This window comes from Leptosomus discolor, chromosome 1 (genome assembly GCF_034619465.1).
Source record: "Leptosomus discolor isolate bLepDis1 chromosome 1, bLepDis1.hap2, whole genome shotgun sequence".
Classification (NCBI taxonomy): Eukaryota; Metazoa; Chordata; class Aves; order Leptosomiformes; family Leptosomidae; genus Leptosomus; species Leptosomus discolor.
In genome coordinates this window covers 9,630,506-9,650,823 of record NC_141391.1, presented here as the reverse complement: position 1 = coordinate 9,650,823, position 20,318 = coordinate 9,630,506, and the positions used below count along the sequence as shown (strand labels likewise).

The 20,318-nt window shown below is 41.1% G+C and overlaps 1 protein-coding gene across 1 annotated transcript in view; it reads right to left on the bottom strand.

Moving 5' to 3' along the window:
• Window positions 1-9,532: 9,532 nt before the first annotated feature.
• The window catches only part of TYR (tyrosinase), a 50,334-nt gene continuing 39,548 nt past the window's right edge, over window positions 9,533-20,318 (bottom strand). The window contains exons 4-5 of the mRNA XM_009948068.2: window positions 18,141-18,322; window positions 9,533-9,756 (exon numbers count right to left, since the gene is read on the bottom strand). Coding sequence (XP_009946370.1) covers window positions 9,533-9,756; window positions 18,141-18,322 — 406 coding nt within the window. The remainder of the gene's footprint in view (window positions 9,757-18,140; window positions 18,323-20,318) is intronic.

The window sequence follows — 20,318 nt, the reverse complement described above, 5'->3', positions numbered from 1 at the left end:
GCTCTTCCAAGAGTAAGCAATAAGCTTTTTGACCCTGCTAGTACCCATCAAATGAACCAAAGCTTTTGCTGGTTAGCTGTATGATAAAGCAGAGCTAGAAAATTTATCATAAAAAAAGCTTTGTGGGTTTTTTTTTTCCTTCTCTCTGAGTCTTTTGGGTTTTTTTTCCTTCCTCTCTTTTTCCTCAGTCATGTGCAAAAATCTTTTCCCATAGTGTCCCTTCCTTAATTATGCAGTGTCGTAAGGGTGGGTGCAACCCATTGGCTAAAACAGGGATCAGACAGGGAGGAATCCTGGGCTTTATCCCATGGTCTTACAGAGTTTCACTACACCAGTCACTCTGCTTAGGATTTTCAGAGTAACATGAAGAATTCAAATTCACTGAGGTTTTGAAATGGAACTGCATTAAGCTTCTTTCTAAAATCCCACATTCTTTTTGCCTGCCTGTAAAATGGGGACAGTCACACCTGAGAAAAGTGTTACAGATTTGACAAATAGTTCTTCGTTTCAAATTTGTTTAGTTAAATTGGAAAATCCTGGTTGCAGTATGGAAAGGATGCTTCTTTCCAAAAAGACAAGACTGAAATAGCCTTTTTATCTTAATGGCAGTCCTGACAAGCAAAGTATTTGGCTGCTGAGTTCTGTTGCTGTTCAGTTGTTATTTTTACATTCTGTTATATTAGCAGGATGCCCTAACATGAGTCTATGTCTCTTAGTGTATTTGACAAAGCACCATACATTTATTTATCATGTAATTATGGTACTGTACTCTCAAGGCATTTACTTTACAGTAAATCTTCACGACTTTGGAATAAAGAACCATTCCAAGACTGAGCAAAACACAGCTGAGTTGCTCTTTGTGACCTGGGTTTAATTAATGGCATACTGCTTTAATCACGGAAGCATTGTATGTGCATATGTATTACTGCTGGCAGGGGAGGCTGGGATTTCACTGCTTATAGAGATGCCCTAAACTAGCTGAAACATCCACGCAGGGTTGGCAGATATGCTACAGGAGACCCAGGATCTTCTGGAACAACAGCAGGAAGCCAGGTAGGATACCTGAAGGACCAAAATTGTTTAGCCACCCAGAGTAATTTTCTGACTTCAGACGTTAGGCACATGCTTACTTCATATGCCATCTCTTGAAATTTCTGATAAATCCAGACCATTCAAAATGAAGGACTGTTCCAAATGCGTTCTTTTTTGTATCTTCAACTATGAGACCATCTCAGAAGCAGAATAAATTTATCTTGTTCTCGTACACAGTCATCCCACCACTGGAACTTAGAGGACCAGTCCACTGTGCTCTGCGTGTCTTTGTTTAGAGAACAGTGGGAACAGCGAGCAGCACCTGCCTGTTCCATACCAGAAGTGTGTAGAAATCCTTCACACTTAAGATGAGCACTTGAGAACCTGAGTGAAACGTGATCTGGGGATTTGCTTTAGTCTGCTCAGTCTGGCAAAGTATTTCATGGTGTGTTTTATTTGAAGCACCTGCTCAAACCATACTGCTTTTGATAGATCTTAATGGAGAGCTGATGTTCTATTATGAACTTCAAGTCACTGCTGATTCTACAGCAAATATGAAACAATTGTTTTAAAACAATGTTTTAAAGAAAGTTGACACCTCCACTTGAGAGAAGTTACTGAGCTGTGGAAATGTAAAAGGTATTTATTTATACTTAGTAGAGGGTCAGTGACATGCTGGGCAGAGCTATCAGAGGAAAAATTGTTACTTTAAAGAATTATTATGGTATTTTTCATTAAGAAGAATATAATTTCCCACTCACCTTCCCCTGACCCAGTAATGAGGTTTGGCAAAATGTGTTTTGGCTCAGAGGTTTGATTTTTTTCTCTGATATTTGGAGAGGTTTTATGGGAAAGAATACGTTTCACAAATGCATTTGATCAAGAGGCAGATGTCGTTGTTCATACAAGAAGAGTGGGGAAGGGGAGCACAAAAATTGGAGGAACTATTTATTTTGGCAAAACCTGGCTAAAAACGCTGAAGCAAATAAGAAACTCTTCTTATACTGGGCAGCAAGCAAAGTATTGCAGTCTGCTGCTTTCCTAGCAGAAGAGAAAAGCTCTGCTTCCTCCTCCCCACTTCAGTGCTATGTAGGCATCATTGATCATGATAAATTCTTGATAACAAGGTGAGCAGAAGGGTGGGCAATGACAGGCAAAGACTACTGCTGCTAGTAGATGAGCCTTTCTAGAGAGAAAAACAGCAGCCGTGGGCTGAGCAGCAGCTGTCTGCCTGATCCAGGCACCAACCTCTCATGACTTTCTGTTATTTACTGAACTAAAACTCTTAAAGTAAATGAACACCTTTCTCACATAATCAGCGGGGAGATGTGAAAGCCTTTGAAGACGTTCAGGGAGACCCGATTCACCTGACTTGGATTTTTGCATTTCAGCATACAAAATCTGTTTCAAAAGCTCCTTTTTCCCTCCATTGATGTTTAGGGAATATACTCATTTATTTGGAGAACACAGCACATTATTCGCTGCAAATGTGGGTGCTGGTTAGGTGTGAACTGGCTCCCCTGTCCTAGAACATCTCAGCTGGAGAACCACCTAAAAAAGCAGCGTGTGTTACAAAATTGAGACTATCTGAGGAGCACACATAGGTGATTGCTTACCTGTCCCTAATTCTGAATTCTGGGGTAAAAGGAATTGGTATCCCATTGCTGGTCCCACCACCCTCCTGAAAGGTGAAGAGCAGCTGTGCAATCCAGTTAGAGCCTCATTCACTGCAGGGAACCAGATGCTTAGCCTTAAATGTGCCCTACAGTGCATTACAGTCACGTGGATGGTACAGGAGGGCCAAAGAGTGGCACAGCAGAATCATTTCTAATCAATGCAAGCTGGATTGTTTCTTCTGAAAAACCATCATCATTTTTGTGTGTGAGATGACTTAAAATAATCTACACTTCCCATCCATTTCCCTTGTCCAACTCCTCCCAAATTTAATTCTCATGAATTTAATGGCTCCATGATTTATCATTACTCTTTCTGGTATCTTGTTTAGCATATGCGGAAGCATTAGACTGAGCCTAATAACAGCGTGCTTTCTAATCTGAAATTGTGCATTGTGGACTGATGACTGATCGTTTAAATAATGAACAACTTGCCCTGTCTCCCTCTCCAAAACCATTTTTCTGGTTTTCCTGAAAATTAATTTTGTTAGCCCAGAGTTTCTGATCTTTCTAAAGATTAATTTTCTAAATGAGCCTTCCTGTAACTTTTTACAGTAGTGTGTCTCCTTGTAGGTGAAATTCTCCTTAATTACCGTGACTGCAGTGATTCCCCAATCTGTCATCTGTACCCAGACCGCTAAACACAATTTCTAAAGTGACAGCCTCCCTGCAGACATCCCAGTTTGGTGCTTTAGAGTGCCATGGCTCCTAGGATGAGATAATTTTTAAGTCTTGGTGTCTAGACTTGTGGATTTAGGCATCGTTGTTCCACTGAAAGGGAGAAGTCTTTCTGACTGGAAGTGATCTGATTTTGCGAAGTGACATGCACGTTTTATGGTAGCAGTAGGGAAGACAGAAATGCCTCATTTTCATTTAGGCTCTCAAATGAGAGTTGTCAAGAGCCTGATTCTCTGTGAATGTTAATAGGATGCTGATGCTTTGAAAGTCAGCCCTCTGGCTTAAATAATTGGGACCACAGACTGTAGAATTAAAAGACTAAACTGAATTGTAAAGTAGCACCTCAAGTCCGTGATGGTGTTAAAGAGGACATGGAGCCTGGATTCTCTTGTGGTCCATATCTTCCGTGGTCACTGTGGCATTAACTGACAAGATCAAAATTAAAACAAATTGCTGCTATTCTGACTTAGCAAATCGTATATTCACTTGCTCTTGCTATAAATGCCTGTAATGTCATCCACTTGAAAGAGCAGCTGGAAAAAGAGTCCTTATAGGGCTTGTCTACACACATATATGCACATGTTGTACAACTTTTAATACTACAGTAAGAATACAGTTATATAGCATCTCTGTTGCCATGAGTATATGTATTTTGCTATCAGCTAATGGCTGTACCTCTGTCACTCTGGGATGTGTGTTGTGCTTCAGTTAAAGAAAAATAAATCACATTTTCTCATAAATACACCAATAAATAGTTCTGTATACAGATACTGTCATGATCTTGGTCATTTAATATTTTTCTGGCTATCCAACCATGTATGTTTCATTCTATACAGACAGGTCATCTGATAATGAAATCAGTCCTTAGTAAATTTAGCAGAGCACCATTAATGGACTAGTATTTTCCACCCTGCCAATCTCCCAGTAAGTTTATGAGAAGAAAGTCCAGGCCTGCAAGTTCTTATTAGCAGATCTTCCTGACACAGTCAGCTCTGTGACAAAATAGCCAGCATGTTTTTGTAATGTTCTTGTCTTTGCATGAAGGGGTCACATGCAAAGATCTTAAGCTTTTAGCATTCCTCCCAGAAATACATTTTCTTCTGTGGTATGTATGGACTATTTATTTGCAATAGCTTGCACAAAAAAATGAAGATGAATAATGACATTAATGTAGAAAAGCTCGTCAGCCTCAGTCACTGGTGAGGAAAAACAGAATCTGATTATGAGGAGGGTTGTAGTAGTATGCAAAGCCAGAAAAGCCTGGTGCATGGCTCTGCCGTAAGAGTTAAGAGGCTCTTCAGACTACTTTCCTTTATTCATATTTATGGCACTGTTGTCAGAAGTGCTTGGAAAGATGTTCAGCAGTTTGAAAATGTAGCGCAGTGAAATGGTTGTGCTTAAATTTTTCAAGATGCAATTTGAACCAGAAACATTTTAACATTGTTGTGATAGCAGAAAAACGTGCAAAAATTTGTCCACAATATGTAATCAACCTGAAAACACCTTATTTGCTTAATATTGCCTGAATATGTTTCTTTTGCTAGAAAACCATGAGGAAAAACAGGGAGGTTTTTTTATACATCCAAGTTCCTTTAAAGTCAGAGAGCAACAGTGTAGGTACCACCCCTGTGGGCAGTTCTGCATTGCCATTACTATACCAGCCTCAATAATGTGGGACAATCCCCACCACTGAGCCCTCAAGGATCCCTTTTCCTGACGGATAAAGCAATGCAGTGTGGGGTGATAGGAGAGGGAAGTCATGTAAGGCTGAATCAAGTTGCGTGAAGGGAGATGATCTGAAGCATCAAGCCTCAGTTAGGATCCAAAATTAATGTTTATTGACGAGTTCTTGTTTCAAAGGGGGTTTCACATGTATGCAGGGAAAGAATGAGCTTCTCTACATGTTTCACATGTATGCAGGGAAAGAATGAGCTTCTCTACATGTTTTACTAATCCAGTATATTTCCAATACTTTTTTGGCATCGTATGAATTCTGCATGCCTGATCCCCTCAAGAGGAGGTAACAGGCAGACTGCTGGGGAGATGTCCATGTGTAAAATGGGACATCAGAAAGCCTAATGGATGCAAGATGGATATGCAGAAATAAGTTTGATTTCTATACTTATAATAGCTACTTCATATCTCATTCAGAGCTTATTACAAAAATTACAGGAAAAGGCCATTTTTAATGACAAGGTCTCATTGCTGCCAATTTTCAGCTCACTATGGAGACTGATTCAAAATGACTTGCATCCCTACACACATGTGTATACACAGATGGTGAATTACAGATTTAACTCAATGGAGAGGACAGGTGCTAAAAATACAGATTCGGGGAAAATGTGGAGGGAGAACAGAATGAAAAAGGCTGACAGCTGCTCATTGTCCTGTGTTTACTAAATGTGACTCTTAACAGTCCTGAGAAGAAAGAGACCAGGCTAGAAAAACAAAGACTTCACAGAGGTAACAGTCTCCTGCAAAGGCCAGAGACATGCAATACTGAGGAGATTATAATGAAGCTGCCTGTAGAAGATTTCTGAACATCAGCCATGCGGTGTTTTTGTTTCGTTGTGTGAAACAACATGGTGCTGATACTGCAAATGTGTCGCTGGATGCTGAAGTGGGTGGGATCCTCACCTAACAAGTACTTTCAGACAAACCTGACTACAATGCCCACTGATGTCAAGGTTTATGTGATTGCATGGTCTAAATACACCGGATGTAGGTTTTCTGGCAGCAAGCACTGTAATGCCCCATTTTCGGCATTGACCCTGCCAGAATGAACTCCCCAAGCCTGAGCCAACTGCCTAATGCCAATGGGAATTTTCTTGCTTCAAGTCACCTTGGCCAGACAGAGGAAAAGGTAAAGACAGGGTTACATTTAAGATCTGCCCACTTTGAATCGATGAGATTAAATGGTAAGCACAGCCTCATGGCATTCATTATTCCAAATAAAAAATAATGCAGGAGCTCCATCTCCCATGTCAGGGAAGCACCTATGAAGGAAAGAGGTCATTCAACACTTAACTTACATATGTCTGAGCACAGGAGTAAGCACAACCCTGAACATGACCCTGAGGAGAAAAATGATGTGCCATTGCATTTGTAGCCTGCAGACAGAAAGCACATCTCCTGTCAGTGCGGGTGAGTTGTGCCAGGAAAACATTTAGTGCCGTGGTGCTGAAAGGGTCCTCTCCCTCCTTCTGACCCATTCAAAACTTAGGTGGCTGGTCCAAGCTAACATGTGGCATCCCCAAAAAGTCAATGGGAAGAATTAGGCATGTCTGCAGGACAATTTTTTTCGTCTCGAAACGGTTGCTTTAAGATTGGTGCAGTCAATCCCCACCTGACAGCAGTGTTCACTTCCCACTCTGGAGGAGCCTAAACAGCTTGCTCAGAAAAGGGGACCAATTGGGTTTTCATGTGCTCAGAATCAGATACACTTCTGAAGAGTTTTAACTCCCACTATCATCAGGCTAGTGGTCTAAACAGAAACACCACAGGGATGGAGAGAACTGGCATGTGTTGCTTGTACCAATTTTGTTCTAGTTACTAAGATTAATATACACTGTACTAATTATTCCCTGCCACGAATCATGCTGACTGAAACAGTGTGTTCTTTGTTCCCTCTGAAAGCAGACATGGTCTCCAGGTTATATGGTGATTGGGAATTAAAGGGGAAAAATGCTTGGGGGTATGCCTACAAGTATGAAGGGGATATAAATTCCCTTTCATCAGTTAGAGCTAGGTTGAGTTCTCTGTGATGAAACTTCTCGGGGAAGAAAACATTCTGTGAGATCCTCCACTGAAGAAAGGGGAAAGGAAAAAGATTGATTGAGAATTGGTAGATGTTCTGAGTAGAGCATAAAGAGACTTTCACTAATAGGTCATATGTTTGATCACAAGGCCTTCCATGCTTTTGGGGAAGAAGGGATGACCAAGAGCTGGCAAAAAGTAGGATTTAGAAGATGAGCCAGAGCTCCCCTTTCATCCTTCCATGCATGGTGAGTTGCCATGGCCAGAGGGGGGGGCTGTCACGGACCGACTCTTACAGAGGCCCAGGGAAGATCTGATGAGGATCTCCTGTGGAGAAGACACCAACAGCTGAGAAGCTGAATCAGAAATGATTTGTTGGCTATGTCCTTTTCAAGGGGGTGATATTTGATAAAAATTACCTTGACTGATGTGAAAATGAAAGCTGTCACTGCGCAATATTGCAAAGGCTGAGATAAACTTGCTTAATATAGTTAGGATTTTTCTATCAGAACAACTTTGAAGGGTAACATCACTTCACTGACACTGAAATATTTTGCAGAAAGGCATTTTTTCAACAAACTTCCAACACAGGAAGCTGTCTTCCTGCCAGGGCATCCACCCAACTAGGGATCGTGGCTCTGCTGCAGTCTGTTTCAGAGTGCCACAGCCATTCAAACTGCCTCAAAGTGGGACATTTGGGATTTTTAAGGTCCACAACTCCAACATATTCCTGTCATGTTCTAACTCCAGGACTGGGAATCCCAAGAGCATACCAGACTCCCGCAGGAGACATCTCTTTGCCTGGGAAGCCCCTGTGAGCTCATGGGATTTCCACTCTCCCTCCATAGATTGAATGGGTCTTTGTATCTATCTCAACTCCACTGTGTCTTCCCAGTTATCCATCTGCCCAGTAGAACCAAGTGGGAGCAGGGAGTCTGCGATTCCCAGGCAATCGTGCAACGTAGGCTTCTGTGAACAGTTATGGAATAAAAAGTATTCTTTACTTTAATCTCACAGGAGGCTGTGACCCCACGGAGAGAAAGTCCATACTGAAGCAGGTTTGCTTCTAGGACTTGTGACCCCATGGGGGACCCACACTGGAGCAGTCTGTTCCTGAAGGACTGCACTCTGCGGAAGGCTGGAGCAGTTCATGAAGAATTGGACCCTGTGGAAAGGACCCATGCTGGAGAAGTTCGTGGAGGACTATGTCCTGTGGGAGGGACCCCACACTGCAGCAGAGGAAGAGGGAGAAGAGGAAGGAGCAGCAGAGGCAACGTGTGATGAACTGATGGCAACCCCCATTCCCTGTCCCCCTGTGCTGCTTGGTGGGAGGAAGTAGAGAAATTGGGATTAAAGTTGAGCCTGGGAAGAAGGGAGGGGTGGGGGGAAGGTGTTTTAAGATTTGGTTTTATTTCTCATTATCCTACTCTGACTTTTGGTTTGCAATAAATTAAATTGATTTCCCTGAGTCGAGTCTGTTTTGCCCGTGACAGTAATTGCTGAGTGATCTCCTTGTCCTTATCTCAACCCATGAGCCTTTTGTTATATTTTTTCTCCCTTTTACTGCTGAGGAGTGATAGAGTGGCTTGGTGGGCACCCAGCGGCCAGCCAAGGTCAACCCACCACACTTTTTTGTTATGTAGGGGTTACTGAACAACCAAAAGTCAACCATAATATAAGCAAACGTTAAGTCAAACTGAACAGAGGTGGACACAGTAAGACTAGGTTTCACCTCCTAAAAACCTCTCAGCTCCCCAGAATAATGCAAGATGCTATTGAAGAAGACTAACTGGAGTATTTGAGACAAGTGAAAGCCCGCTTTCTGCTGCTGATGGCGTTCAGCCAAGGACAAACAGGACATTACGGGAGCTGGAGGGAAAATATTTCTGTCCTAGAAGAAAAATGTGTCTATGGGTCATTCGTTCTTCTCAGAGGCACCACCTATTTTGCTCACTAAACTAAAGAGCTCTTTCTGCTCTTACATTCAAACACAAAGTGCATGTAGCACCAAAGTCAGCACTTCTCCTTAAACCCCTGCACAAACCACATGCTGCGGGATTGTGACAGTTGTAAAAGAGGAAATAAAAGAGCAGAGGATTACGCATTAAAGCCACCAACACATGAGCCAGTCTGGTTTCATAGGAGCATTATTTAATCAAGCCTAGGGAATACATGATGTTCTTCGGGTGGTGTGGTAACTTGTGTTGGATCGGGGACATCTTGTAGGAGTGGATCTGATAAGATACTACAACCAGAGGTTATAAGAGGTATGAGGAGCAAAACTGTCCAGCCTGCTCATGTAGCACACCTCAACAAGGTATTTGTAAACAAACATGAATCAAACTGGATGCTTGATTAGCACCTTAGTAACATCACTGAGTTACTGGAGGCCTCTAGAAATTGGACTGATAAGATATATTGTTGTAATCTTCACTTTCTGTGAGCAAGGGTTGTATCTCGGAAGAAGTTCCTCTTCTTTTCTTCTGGCAGGCCAGAATGAGCCCTGTGAGCACACCAGTAACTGCACTTCCAACAACAGCTGCTCCAACCAACCAAGCCCAGATCTGACGGGCTCGTTCAAGGTACGGTGACAAAAACTCCTGGAAGGAATCAACAGCTGGGGGAAAAAAAAAAAAAAAAAGAAAGAAAGAAACAGGAAAAAAAGGTCCTTTTACATGATGCATTGTAGTATCAGTTTATAGATGTATAACAAACAATACTGGAAGGCTGATTGGAAAAAGAAAGTGCATTGGTAGAAATTGTCTGAAGGACACAAATTGTTTTAAACAAATCTCTTCAGTCCTTATAGTCTGTCTGTCAGTTTTGTATTAAAGGCAGGAGCAGCGCTTTTTATGGTTTTGTCAAAACTGTAAGACTGTAACCCAAGAGGTTTCATACAGTATGGCCAAAGGTCCTGCTAGCTCAGCATCCTGTTGGCAGCAATAACCAAAGCAGAGCACTAGGAAGAGTTTCAGAACAGGTCAAGCCTATTATGATCCTTTCACAAAATACTTACCCAGCCTCCAACAGTTTGCACCTCAGGGATTTCCTGAACCAGATGTGGTATCATTGTATATAATAATTATTGGAGGATTTTTTTTTCCTTCCATCAGCTTTTCTAGCTGCTCTTTGAACTTTTATCCCAACTTCTTGCAGCAAGGACATACTTGCCTTAACTACATGTTGGGTGAACGAAAAAAAACTTCCTTTCACTGATTTTGAACCTGCCACCTGCTTGTTTCATTTGATAGTCCTTGTGTGGGGAGAGGCAGTAGACCCCTCCGTACAGGTCTTACACTTCACGATAGAGGTTGGAAAGTCACCTCTTCACAATGCACCCAACAACCTGTTGGCTTGAATTTGAGCAATGGGAATACCCGTCCCCTTGGGCCAAGGAAGATTTGGAATCCACATCTCCCAATTTCTAGCTGTAATTGCTATTATTAGCTGTAATTATTAGCTATTAGGGGGAAAAAAATCACCTCTCTAGGCAACTTCTCTGGGACCCCCTATGATAGTCTATTTTTGAAGTGTTCATGCATCTGGACTGATTTAGATGTACTCAAACATATTTAGTGTGGTATACCCCCACTGAGGCGATATATATTAAATATATATATATTTGAAGGCTGTAAATGTCTTCTGGCTATCTTGCATTTTCACTTGTGCCCAGAAAAGTAATCCTATATATCTTCTTGGATCATGGTGCTTCTGAGTGTATGCTGTTATGTACGCTGTGCTCTGAAAATATTCTTTTGTTTTGCAGCACATTTAAGGTTAAGCTATCCTTAGCGCTCGATGTCTGAATCACTTTCCTATTTAGGCTGAGTTTAGGCTGGGTTTGTTTTTCTGTACATCTCAGCTTCACTTTGGGGAGAGTTTGATTGCTGTTTCTCTGGTCCTTGTTTTCCTGTTAATCCAATTTTGTATTCTGAGATTGTATTTGCAAGAGTCTGCTTCTGACCTCATTAGACATATAAATGCTATATAACACTAAGAATTACCAAAAAATTAGGTTCTTGATGTTTCAGAGTGAACTCCACAAACCTCTGGGTATGAAGTACATTATCTCTTTAATCCTTCATTTCTCATCTGTCAAATGAGGACAGTACCATTCACTGAATCCTTTGTATTATGAATATAAATTAATATTTCTGCAGGACTCAGCTGCTGCAGCGAGTGTTAACACAAAAAAAGTGTTAGAGGAAACATCTTCAGGATAGCATTTGCAAAGTGTGCAATAAATCATACATTAGGTTACACACTGCTTAACTGAGGAAATGAAAATCGAAAGTAAAAAGGATTGGACATCTCGTTCTTAATGAATGCTGTCTATGCTGTGTGGTAAATGAGGTGGGGGTCTGGGGAAAAATTGGTATGCAATTAAAGACAATGCGTAGATGGACGGAGGGTGAATTATGGCTATATAGACAACTTTAATGCTGGCATTTCTTAACTTAGTGTGCTTGAGTTTGTAACTCTTACGTTTTTTAACTCTTTTATGTTTGTGTTGCAAACATGTCTAAATTAGAAACAATCAAAGTTTAGACTGGAGTACGCATATGATAAAAGAAAATTGATACATAACAGGAACTTAATGCTGTTTTAACGTTAAGTTAAAAGAGAACTGTCACAGAGTTCTCTTCCTTGCACAATTTATCTGAGATATGAGAGTTTTCTACATGACGTCCTAAGTTCATACTTTGTCCTTGAACCATCTCTCTCCTCCATCAATATTATCCTCAGAAGCTGGAGGTCTGAGCTGTTTCTTTCCTGGTAAAACATAACATGACTTTGAGACGATGAGATGTCACATTTCATGGCAAGCCTTTTCAGAAGGGATTGATCTATTTTGTTATATCCTGGCAATCAGTCATACATGCCCTTCTCTTGCTTTCAGCCTCAGTCTGTACAGTTTCTGTAATTAGCTCAAAGCCAAAAGCCCCCTCCTGGCATCTACTCCCTGTTTGGTTTTGCTGCACAAAAGGTGTTTGGCATCACTATCATAAAGTTGCTATGGCAACTCTTGGGTGTCAGAAGATGGAGGACCCCAGGACATCCTATAATCTGTTAATCTGTGACTCTAACTCAACAGAAAACCTATGACTGAACTGGCTGCCCAGCCAAAATCACGCCAACTGGGATTTCAAGTATTCTGTTACCATAATTCTTTAATCTCTAGCTGTGCAAAGCCAGGAGTGCAGCAACTGTGCTTGCTGATGACTACCTGGGAAAAGTGTCAAAGGAGTGGTGGAGCAGTGGGCGGGGCAGGGATGGTGACACATAGCTGCTTTGTGGAAGACATTAGCCAATGCCTATTCCATTCCTTTCACATGAGTGTTCAGACTCAAATGATAATCCTTCTTGGAAGCTGCCATGAACATCGATTAAAACTGCCCTTTCAGTCAATAGGTTCACGACAGAGCAAGAGGAAGGCAGGTCGGGCTGGTGCTTGATATCTACCCTCTCATTAGCGACTAATACCAACAGTATCTACTCACTCTTTCTGATAGAAAAATAGCAGTATTAACCTCAGTCATGGTCTTAGCATTCAACTCTTGACATACTCTTTCTTCTCAAAGACAGTATTAGCTCTAGGTAACAGCAACAAATTATTTCTTACTCTTAATCATTCTTTTTTAGTGTAGTTTAAAAATACCAAGCAGTCCATTTTGTGTGGGTTGCTGGGTGTCATTGAAAGGGGAGGAAACCATAACAATGCAATTTTAAGGTGAGGCAATGTGTGTCTCCTATATGTAGGGTAACAGTGTGGACTTTCCATGATGAATGATGAAGAAACATGCATGGACAGTCTATTATGGGCATCCTGAGATCTTCCTTTTGTGGTAATGTCAAACTACATTATGAATAGAATGGATCCAAAGGATGAAAAAAACCCTTAATATTTAATTTTTTGGAAAGTGTATTTATACAATTTACACATTCCTCTGTGTAAACTACAGGACGGCAAAATCTTTCCAGGGTTAATTCCACAAATTAGAAATAAAACTAAATTTTCTGACATTTATCTATTGCCATATGCCCCACTGATATGTTTTCTATCTCACTATTCCATTTGACATGCTTTTCTACTCCTAACATGGGTAGTTAATGGGCATTAGGTTTTAAAGCAAACCTTGAGGCAGCACAAATATCTTTTTTAGATCAAGCTTTCAAACTTATTCTTATCCTGGTAAGCAAGTTCTTTCTATTTCGTTTCTGCCATTTCTGGTGTGTGCATGGTTCACTGATTCTGTCCCTCTGAGTGGTCAAAGGAAATACCAGTGAGACTTCCACAGTCAAAACTAGGAAGATGAGCTGGAAGGGATGCAAGTTATGGAGTCCCTCAGTCTGTCTTAAGGCAGGATCACTTGTCTTTGCAGGGATGGAAAGTTCACAGCTCCCACAAACTTCATTAGAGTCTCCTCTTGGAAAGTCTTTTGCAATGTTGTCTTCTGACAGCAATGAGAGAAAGTCTGGAGAAGACTGTCAGCAACAGTCCACTGTCTTTGGACTGCTGTACAATAGGTAGTAGTGGGTTGTTTATGGTAGTATCTACTGATGTAAATACAAGCTGCTCTCTTTCAGTTCTGCCTTCAGCTCAAGGTGGGTAAAGGAGGAAACTGATCCACCCTTCATCATGTGGCTGGCTCTAGAAACAGTGAGAATCAGACCTTCTTTGCATGGCTGACAACAGCTTTATAATTAATTTTCAGTGCTGAAGTTGGTTAGCGTTTTCTCCACCTGTTACTTCTGCACAGTGACATTGCTGTGGAGTCCTGCCCACTTGCTGGCAATGATGGCACATCTGCAGAGTGGATTATTGGCAAAATCTATTACTTTGGAGTATTGAGAGGTAATAAATCAAATATTACTGGGTGTATTTATAAAGCAATACAGTTTACTTTTTTTGACAACCTCAGTTAACACTTGCACTTCATAACTGCTCTTTCATAGTTTGCTCATATGAATTTCTCAAAAAAGAGGTGAAATGTGGCTGTAGGATACCTGATAGAACCACATTATATGCAACTAGGGTGTCACTAACTCTCCAAAAGTGAGCTTCCTACCTCTGAATGGCTTCCAGAAAAAAGAAAAAACCCACAACCCAGTTTTTAAAATCCGTATTTCTGTTCCTCCATTAAGTGTCATTGTGTAACCATCAAAATATCTGCTCATACTCTTCTCTCTGAGCAATATATTTTTGCATTCTGTTTTCTTTGGTTCTCTCCTACTGTTTTAATTAACCTTAATCTACACCTCCTTATCTCTGCCTGAAGAAAACCCAGGGACCAAAATACTCTCTCCTCATCTTTTATTTAATTCATAAATATAAACCACTTTCCAAAGTAGCATTTCTCAAGCATTGTCATCTTCAATTGCTTTGTATTGTCCCAGTGTCCACATTTTATTGTGCATGTCACTATTCTACCATGAGCTCCTACATGCATAACATCGCCCTTTCACATTATGGCCAGCAGTGTGTGCTCCCGAGTTGGGACGCTCAGCAGATCCCTCGATGGTGGTACCATATTTGCCAGCTGCCACATTTGCTAGTCACCCGGTGTGATTTTTGCAACCAAGTTGCTGAACAGCCAGAAAGAGAAGTGAGCTGCAGTCAGACTCTGTATCTGAGCTCTCCTCCTGCAACGCATCCACGAGCAACCTGGCCTTCTACGTTGTAATCATAATACTCTTATCCCTTGCTTTGCCCTGAATGTCAAAGATCCTTAGTTTCAGAGGTAGTTTCGACTTGGGCCTCTTGGCAACTGATGGTTAGATTCCTGGGTTTATAATTGGGTAGCTGCCTGCTTTTCCAAAAAAAAAAAGTGAAACATGCAGCTACATAGGTAGTGGTCATCAAATTGTTCCCCCTGAGAGAAAGAGATTTTCTGGGGAAAAGTCAAGCCTCTGTCTACAGATTTGTCTGTTCCTATTTCTGGAAGAAAAAAAAAGAAAAAAAAAAAATAGAAAAGACTTAGGCCAGGACCTGAAATGTAATTGCTTGGAATAGCTCTTGCCATAGAAAATTGTTTGGACAGCTATTGCTAGGTGGTGCCGTTAGTCTTCCAAATCTTTTTTATTGATGCTAACAAATGTTCGTTTTCAGTAAACCATGCTGGTTGTGGTAGTTTTATAGTTCACAGTTCTCACGTCAAGGAAAGCTGGCTGTCTGCTCTGGTTTCTGTTCAGATTAGCTCCCCAGTTACTAGACTCTGACTTGTGTCTTTGATTCCTGAGGGATCGATTCCCATGCACACTGTTTGTGACCACTTCTGCTTCAGGGCTGTCATACATACAAATATAAATGAAGCTGCAATTAAAATAACCACATACTGTCACACACTGATTTGCTTTTCTGTGGGTAGCAGGGCTCCAGTTATCAGCTTTTCCTCCGTGGAACAGCAACAATATAATTTAGCATTAAAGTGACATTTTGTCACTGGATTCTTTCCGAATTTTATTTCCTGTAACCAGCTTCATCATGCTCTGGGAAGTCCCACTTCATCACCACCAAGTCGCTGGTGCTGTAACTGTTGCCTTTGATGTTTTCCTCCAGCTACTTCCTTTAAAAGCAAACAAGACCTGGCTTGTGTGTTCATCCCTCACTCTGTCCTGTCCTCTTCCTCTGCCTTTCCTTTTCCTCCTCATTTGGAAGAACTGCAGAAATGCTGCCTCTTCTCAACCAACCAGATATTCACTGCTATGGCTGTTTTTTCCTTTGTAATTTTTCCTATTTGTCTATTAACTCCTGGCTGCCAGTCACAGACTTTCTCTTCTCCCTTGAGTACAAGGGAACTTTCAGGGTCGGTCAGCAAGCTTTGCTGCTTCAGCTCCTCTACCAAGAAGTTCCTGTTTACTCCTGTGTTCCTCTGAACAGTAATCCAGCATCCCTATCTGGAGAAAAGTCTGGGTTTAAAACCTAGAGTACTGAGAAAAGTCTGTATCTGCAGTTTGATTTTCCAGCCATTTTCCATTTGTAACCAGTTCTTTCCTTCAGATAAGAAATAGCTTAAGCTGTCTTCTTCTCAGTGAGATTAACAAGGAGTTGAGCGACATTTGAGGATTATCTGAGCTTTCTAGACGAGGTTGAATTTCACTTTGTGTTGATCTTTCAAAATAATTACAGAACTACTTTCCTTACCTCTGGCTTAAGAACATGGGCAGAATTTAATAAGAATTTCATTTTCTGAGGGCCATATGCTCTCCTAGGAAAAGGAAAGAGACCAGGAGGCAACAGAAGTGAATTGTTAATGGTAAATAGTTTACGATTTGCTTCCTTTTGCAGTACCAATTCAGGTCTTGGTATTTCTGAAAGTCATGGTATTTGGCACGTTTTTAGTGATATAATTCTATGAATAATGTGTTTTTAGGAAACGGGTGGATTTAATTAAAATTATGTATAAATATTTCTCGTCTTGATCAGGAATTACATTATGGCAACATGAATAAAAGAGCAAAAACGCTACTAATAAGACCAAAATAATAATTTTGAGATTATATTTGAGGCATTTACTAGATTATTTTTTGTCTGAATACCTGGGGTTGGCCAAATTGTTTATGGCATGTTACGAGAAATATTGACATCTGTCTCTGGGTTGTAGTACTAGGACAGCCTTAACAATTTTACAGGAGAGTTGCAGATTCCTTTCATTACACATAAAATAGTTAAAAACACATTTTCTGGGTGACTGTGATTCAAGCTAGATTTTACTTGAGAAGGATCGAGAAAGCTAGATGCATGATGGGACAGTTTATCAAGTATGCAGACACCGTACATCCCCATTAGTAAGCGAACTCTGTCAGAAAAGCAGGGATGCCATGAGAACTGGTACTGATAAAGACAAAAAGCAAGCTATGAGAATGCTAGCATTGCTAAAATGTCCCTAGTGCTTTTGCTATATAGTTATTGGACTTCTAGCTCTTAATTGCCTTTTAACTGAGGAGCTGTGTTGACAGAAAGTTTTCTGCCTTAAACAGGAAAATCAGACGTGCCCAGTGACCTACCTGTTCCATGGCCAATGCTTTGCAAGGATAACTGCATCCCACATCCCGGGTAGCTTTTGGCAGAGGTGAATGTAAGAGATGTGTCTCATTGTTCCAGCCATTCAGTTTTATAAAGGATTGGGCCAAAGTATCTGAGTAATCCTCTGTTCCAGGCAACATTACATTTTTAACAGAATTTAACCATTCCCTTAGACAATAAGGAAACCTGTACTACTCAAGTGAAACTATGAGGTCCACTGCTCTGAGCACGAGACCTGATCTACCTGAGGTTCCCCGCAACTACAGCCCCAAGGGCCTCTGTCCTCTCTGTGCCTGAGAATGGCCAAGAAGCCCAAGTCGAAACTACCTCTGAACAGCAATGCAAGTCAAAATCATCACTAAACAGTGCAAAATGCAGTTGATTCAATTAAATGAGCGTTATGAATGATTCAGTTGCATTCTGTATGAATAACCACAGGGCAAGCACAAAATCAATGGATCACTGTTTTAAGTGCTGTGCAGACCTTGTGTTGGCCTCTGGTACTGAGGGGAATTTTACTCTGAACATTTAAGAGATGAGATTACATTTTTAAACCAGAAAGAGAGTTTGCATCTGCCCTTCTTTAAACCATGTCCAGAAACTGGAAAATCTCACTGATTCCCATTTGTGTTGGCACTGTAACAGCTGAGCTGGGCAAATGGCAAACTCAAAACCCATCATCACATTTTCTCCCCAGTTCTGATCATGAGCTGACTGTTTGTGTCAGATTCTGCTTTTAATAGGCTAAGATTAGATAGCACTGATGTCAGCGACTGATTTTTGGTTGGAACTTTTCTTATGGTATCATGTTGACTCTACATCAGGTGAGAAATGTGAAAACAAGCAGGTACAATTTGGGACTATATTCAGGGAAAGATCTGGAATAGAAGGATTTTTAAATATCTTCTCATTTTACAGACGTATTGCAGGTTATAGGCAACAAATTTGACATTTACCCAAAATAGTAACGTTACCTGGTTCTTGCAGATACTCATAGTCATATCCCAGCTCTCTTGAGGGTTTAAAAAATTCTCCATTTCTGTAAAGGGGCATAAAGGGGACCATGTAATTTTCTCGATTGTGCCCAATGGGTGCATTGGCTGCTGGGTAGGCTTCTAGTATAGGCCTGTGTCTTCTTAACCATTGCTCAAAAATGCTGTAGAAGAAAAAGTATGTTAATTAATGGTGGAGATTGGCAGAAATTTTCTTCTTGATTAAAAAAAGCAGTGATGCTTCTTACTGTGAAACCTGGGTACCAAGTGGCATGCAATGACTTGTGTTCATGTGTATGTAATGCTTTGGGGTTATCTACTTCAGTGCTGAGCTCTTATGCAAGCCTACAAAAAGTAAAGGCCTGCAGTGCTGCAGAGGCCGAATATGCTTTTAAATTCCATAAATGCAATTCACTGTCTTACTGTAACCTGACTGCAATTTCTGCTCAGTAATTCACATGCTTGTGAAGGATAGAGAGAAAAGGATTAAAGACCTCAGTCCTTCCTCCTCACTCTAAGAAACATTTATGGCTGGTTTTGGATAGTCTTGTTTCCAGCTGCTTAGCCCTTCTCCTTCCTCTGTTTTCCCTGCACTGTTAACAAGGGTTTTCATGCCTGCATTAAAAGTATGGCTACATCACGGTTGGTCTGGCATCACCAAGGAGGTGGAAATATCTGAGGAAGAAGGGGTAATCTATATGAGTCCAAAAACTTGATAAAGCAGGTCAGCTGTCAGGAGAGAGTCTTTGTCCAGCTATAGCTTCTTCACTGACCTTGGTGTCTGCATAGTTGTTTTACACACCCTCACCCCTCTCTCTCAGCTGCTGTTGCACAGCCTTTTTTTTACATTTTCTTAAATATGTTATCACAGAGGTGCTACCACTGTCACTGATGGGCTTAGCTTTGGCCAGTGGTGGGTCTGTCTTGCAGAGAGCTGGAACAGGCTACATCCAATATGGGGGCACCTTCTGGCACCTTCTGACAGAAGCCACCCCTGCAGCCCCCTCCCTAGTAAAACATTGTCACATAAAACAAATACAAGCTGTTACCCACACCTCTGACCTCAGCTGCTCCCTTCCATTTTTCTCTGCCAAATTTTCTCCCATTAGCTGTCTGTCACTGCAGGGCCATATGTCTGTTCTTTAACTTGAAGGCAGAAAGCTTAAAGGCAGAAAGCTTAAAGGCTGCAGTACAGGAAGAGTTTGTATTGACATTTTCAAGTCAGCTGCTGGATGTGTTTGGAAAGCAAAATTAACAAACTTCCAAAACATTCTCAGTTCTCCTCCCTTTGTGTCTCAGCTTTTTCTGCTAAACTCCTCACTTTGTTTCAATCCTCAAATCTTTTCCCTGATCCCCTGCTGTTTACAGGGTGACCTTGGCTTGTCAGCAGACACCTGGATGTGCCAGGTTGGAATAGGAGAGGTGGCAAGATGCTGCAGTGGGGACCAGATGCAGTCATCTTGTGCATGAAGAAAGAAGACCCCATGCTTGTTCAGAAGATATTGGTAGGAGGAGATTATCAGCATCAAGCTCAGGGAGGGATCACTGAATTAATTTATCAGTTACGAGGGATGGAAATGGTTTAAAGAGACCTGTAGATTGTACTTTAATTGAAATCTTCACTCAACAGTTGCTTCTCCCCAATACTGACCACTGACTGGAGGACACAGACTTTCCTCTTGCCTCTTCTAATTAATAACCAGCTGTTCAGGGTCTCAAGTTAACTCAGAAACACGGACCCCAAATGCAAGTGCTTAGCAGTATCAGGATCTCTGCAGAATGTCCAGGATTCTGCTGGTAGGTTTTTACCTCTGTCTTTGGTCAGAAATACTGAGAAACACTCTGCTTACCCCACCAAATTAAAGCCCCCCTCACACTCATCCAAACAGAGGTAGGGCCAAAGCCTTGGTTCTTTTTCTAGGATCAAAAGATTTAATAGATGAAAACATCACTATGTTCATACACCTTGTCAACCCTTAACAATGCAGGTATTAATCTTGATTAAAATCTTCATTTGTGGCTCTCTTCTTCAGTTAATTTCATCGATGCTGTCTAGAAAAACTCTTGTCAGAATAATAATGTTCAGCTGAAGCTTTCAGATGGATAAATTTAAACAATGATATCAAGGCTTCAGCTGCAGTTATCACAAGAAAGTTTGAA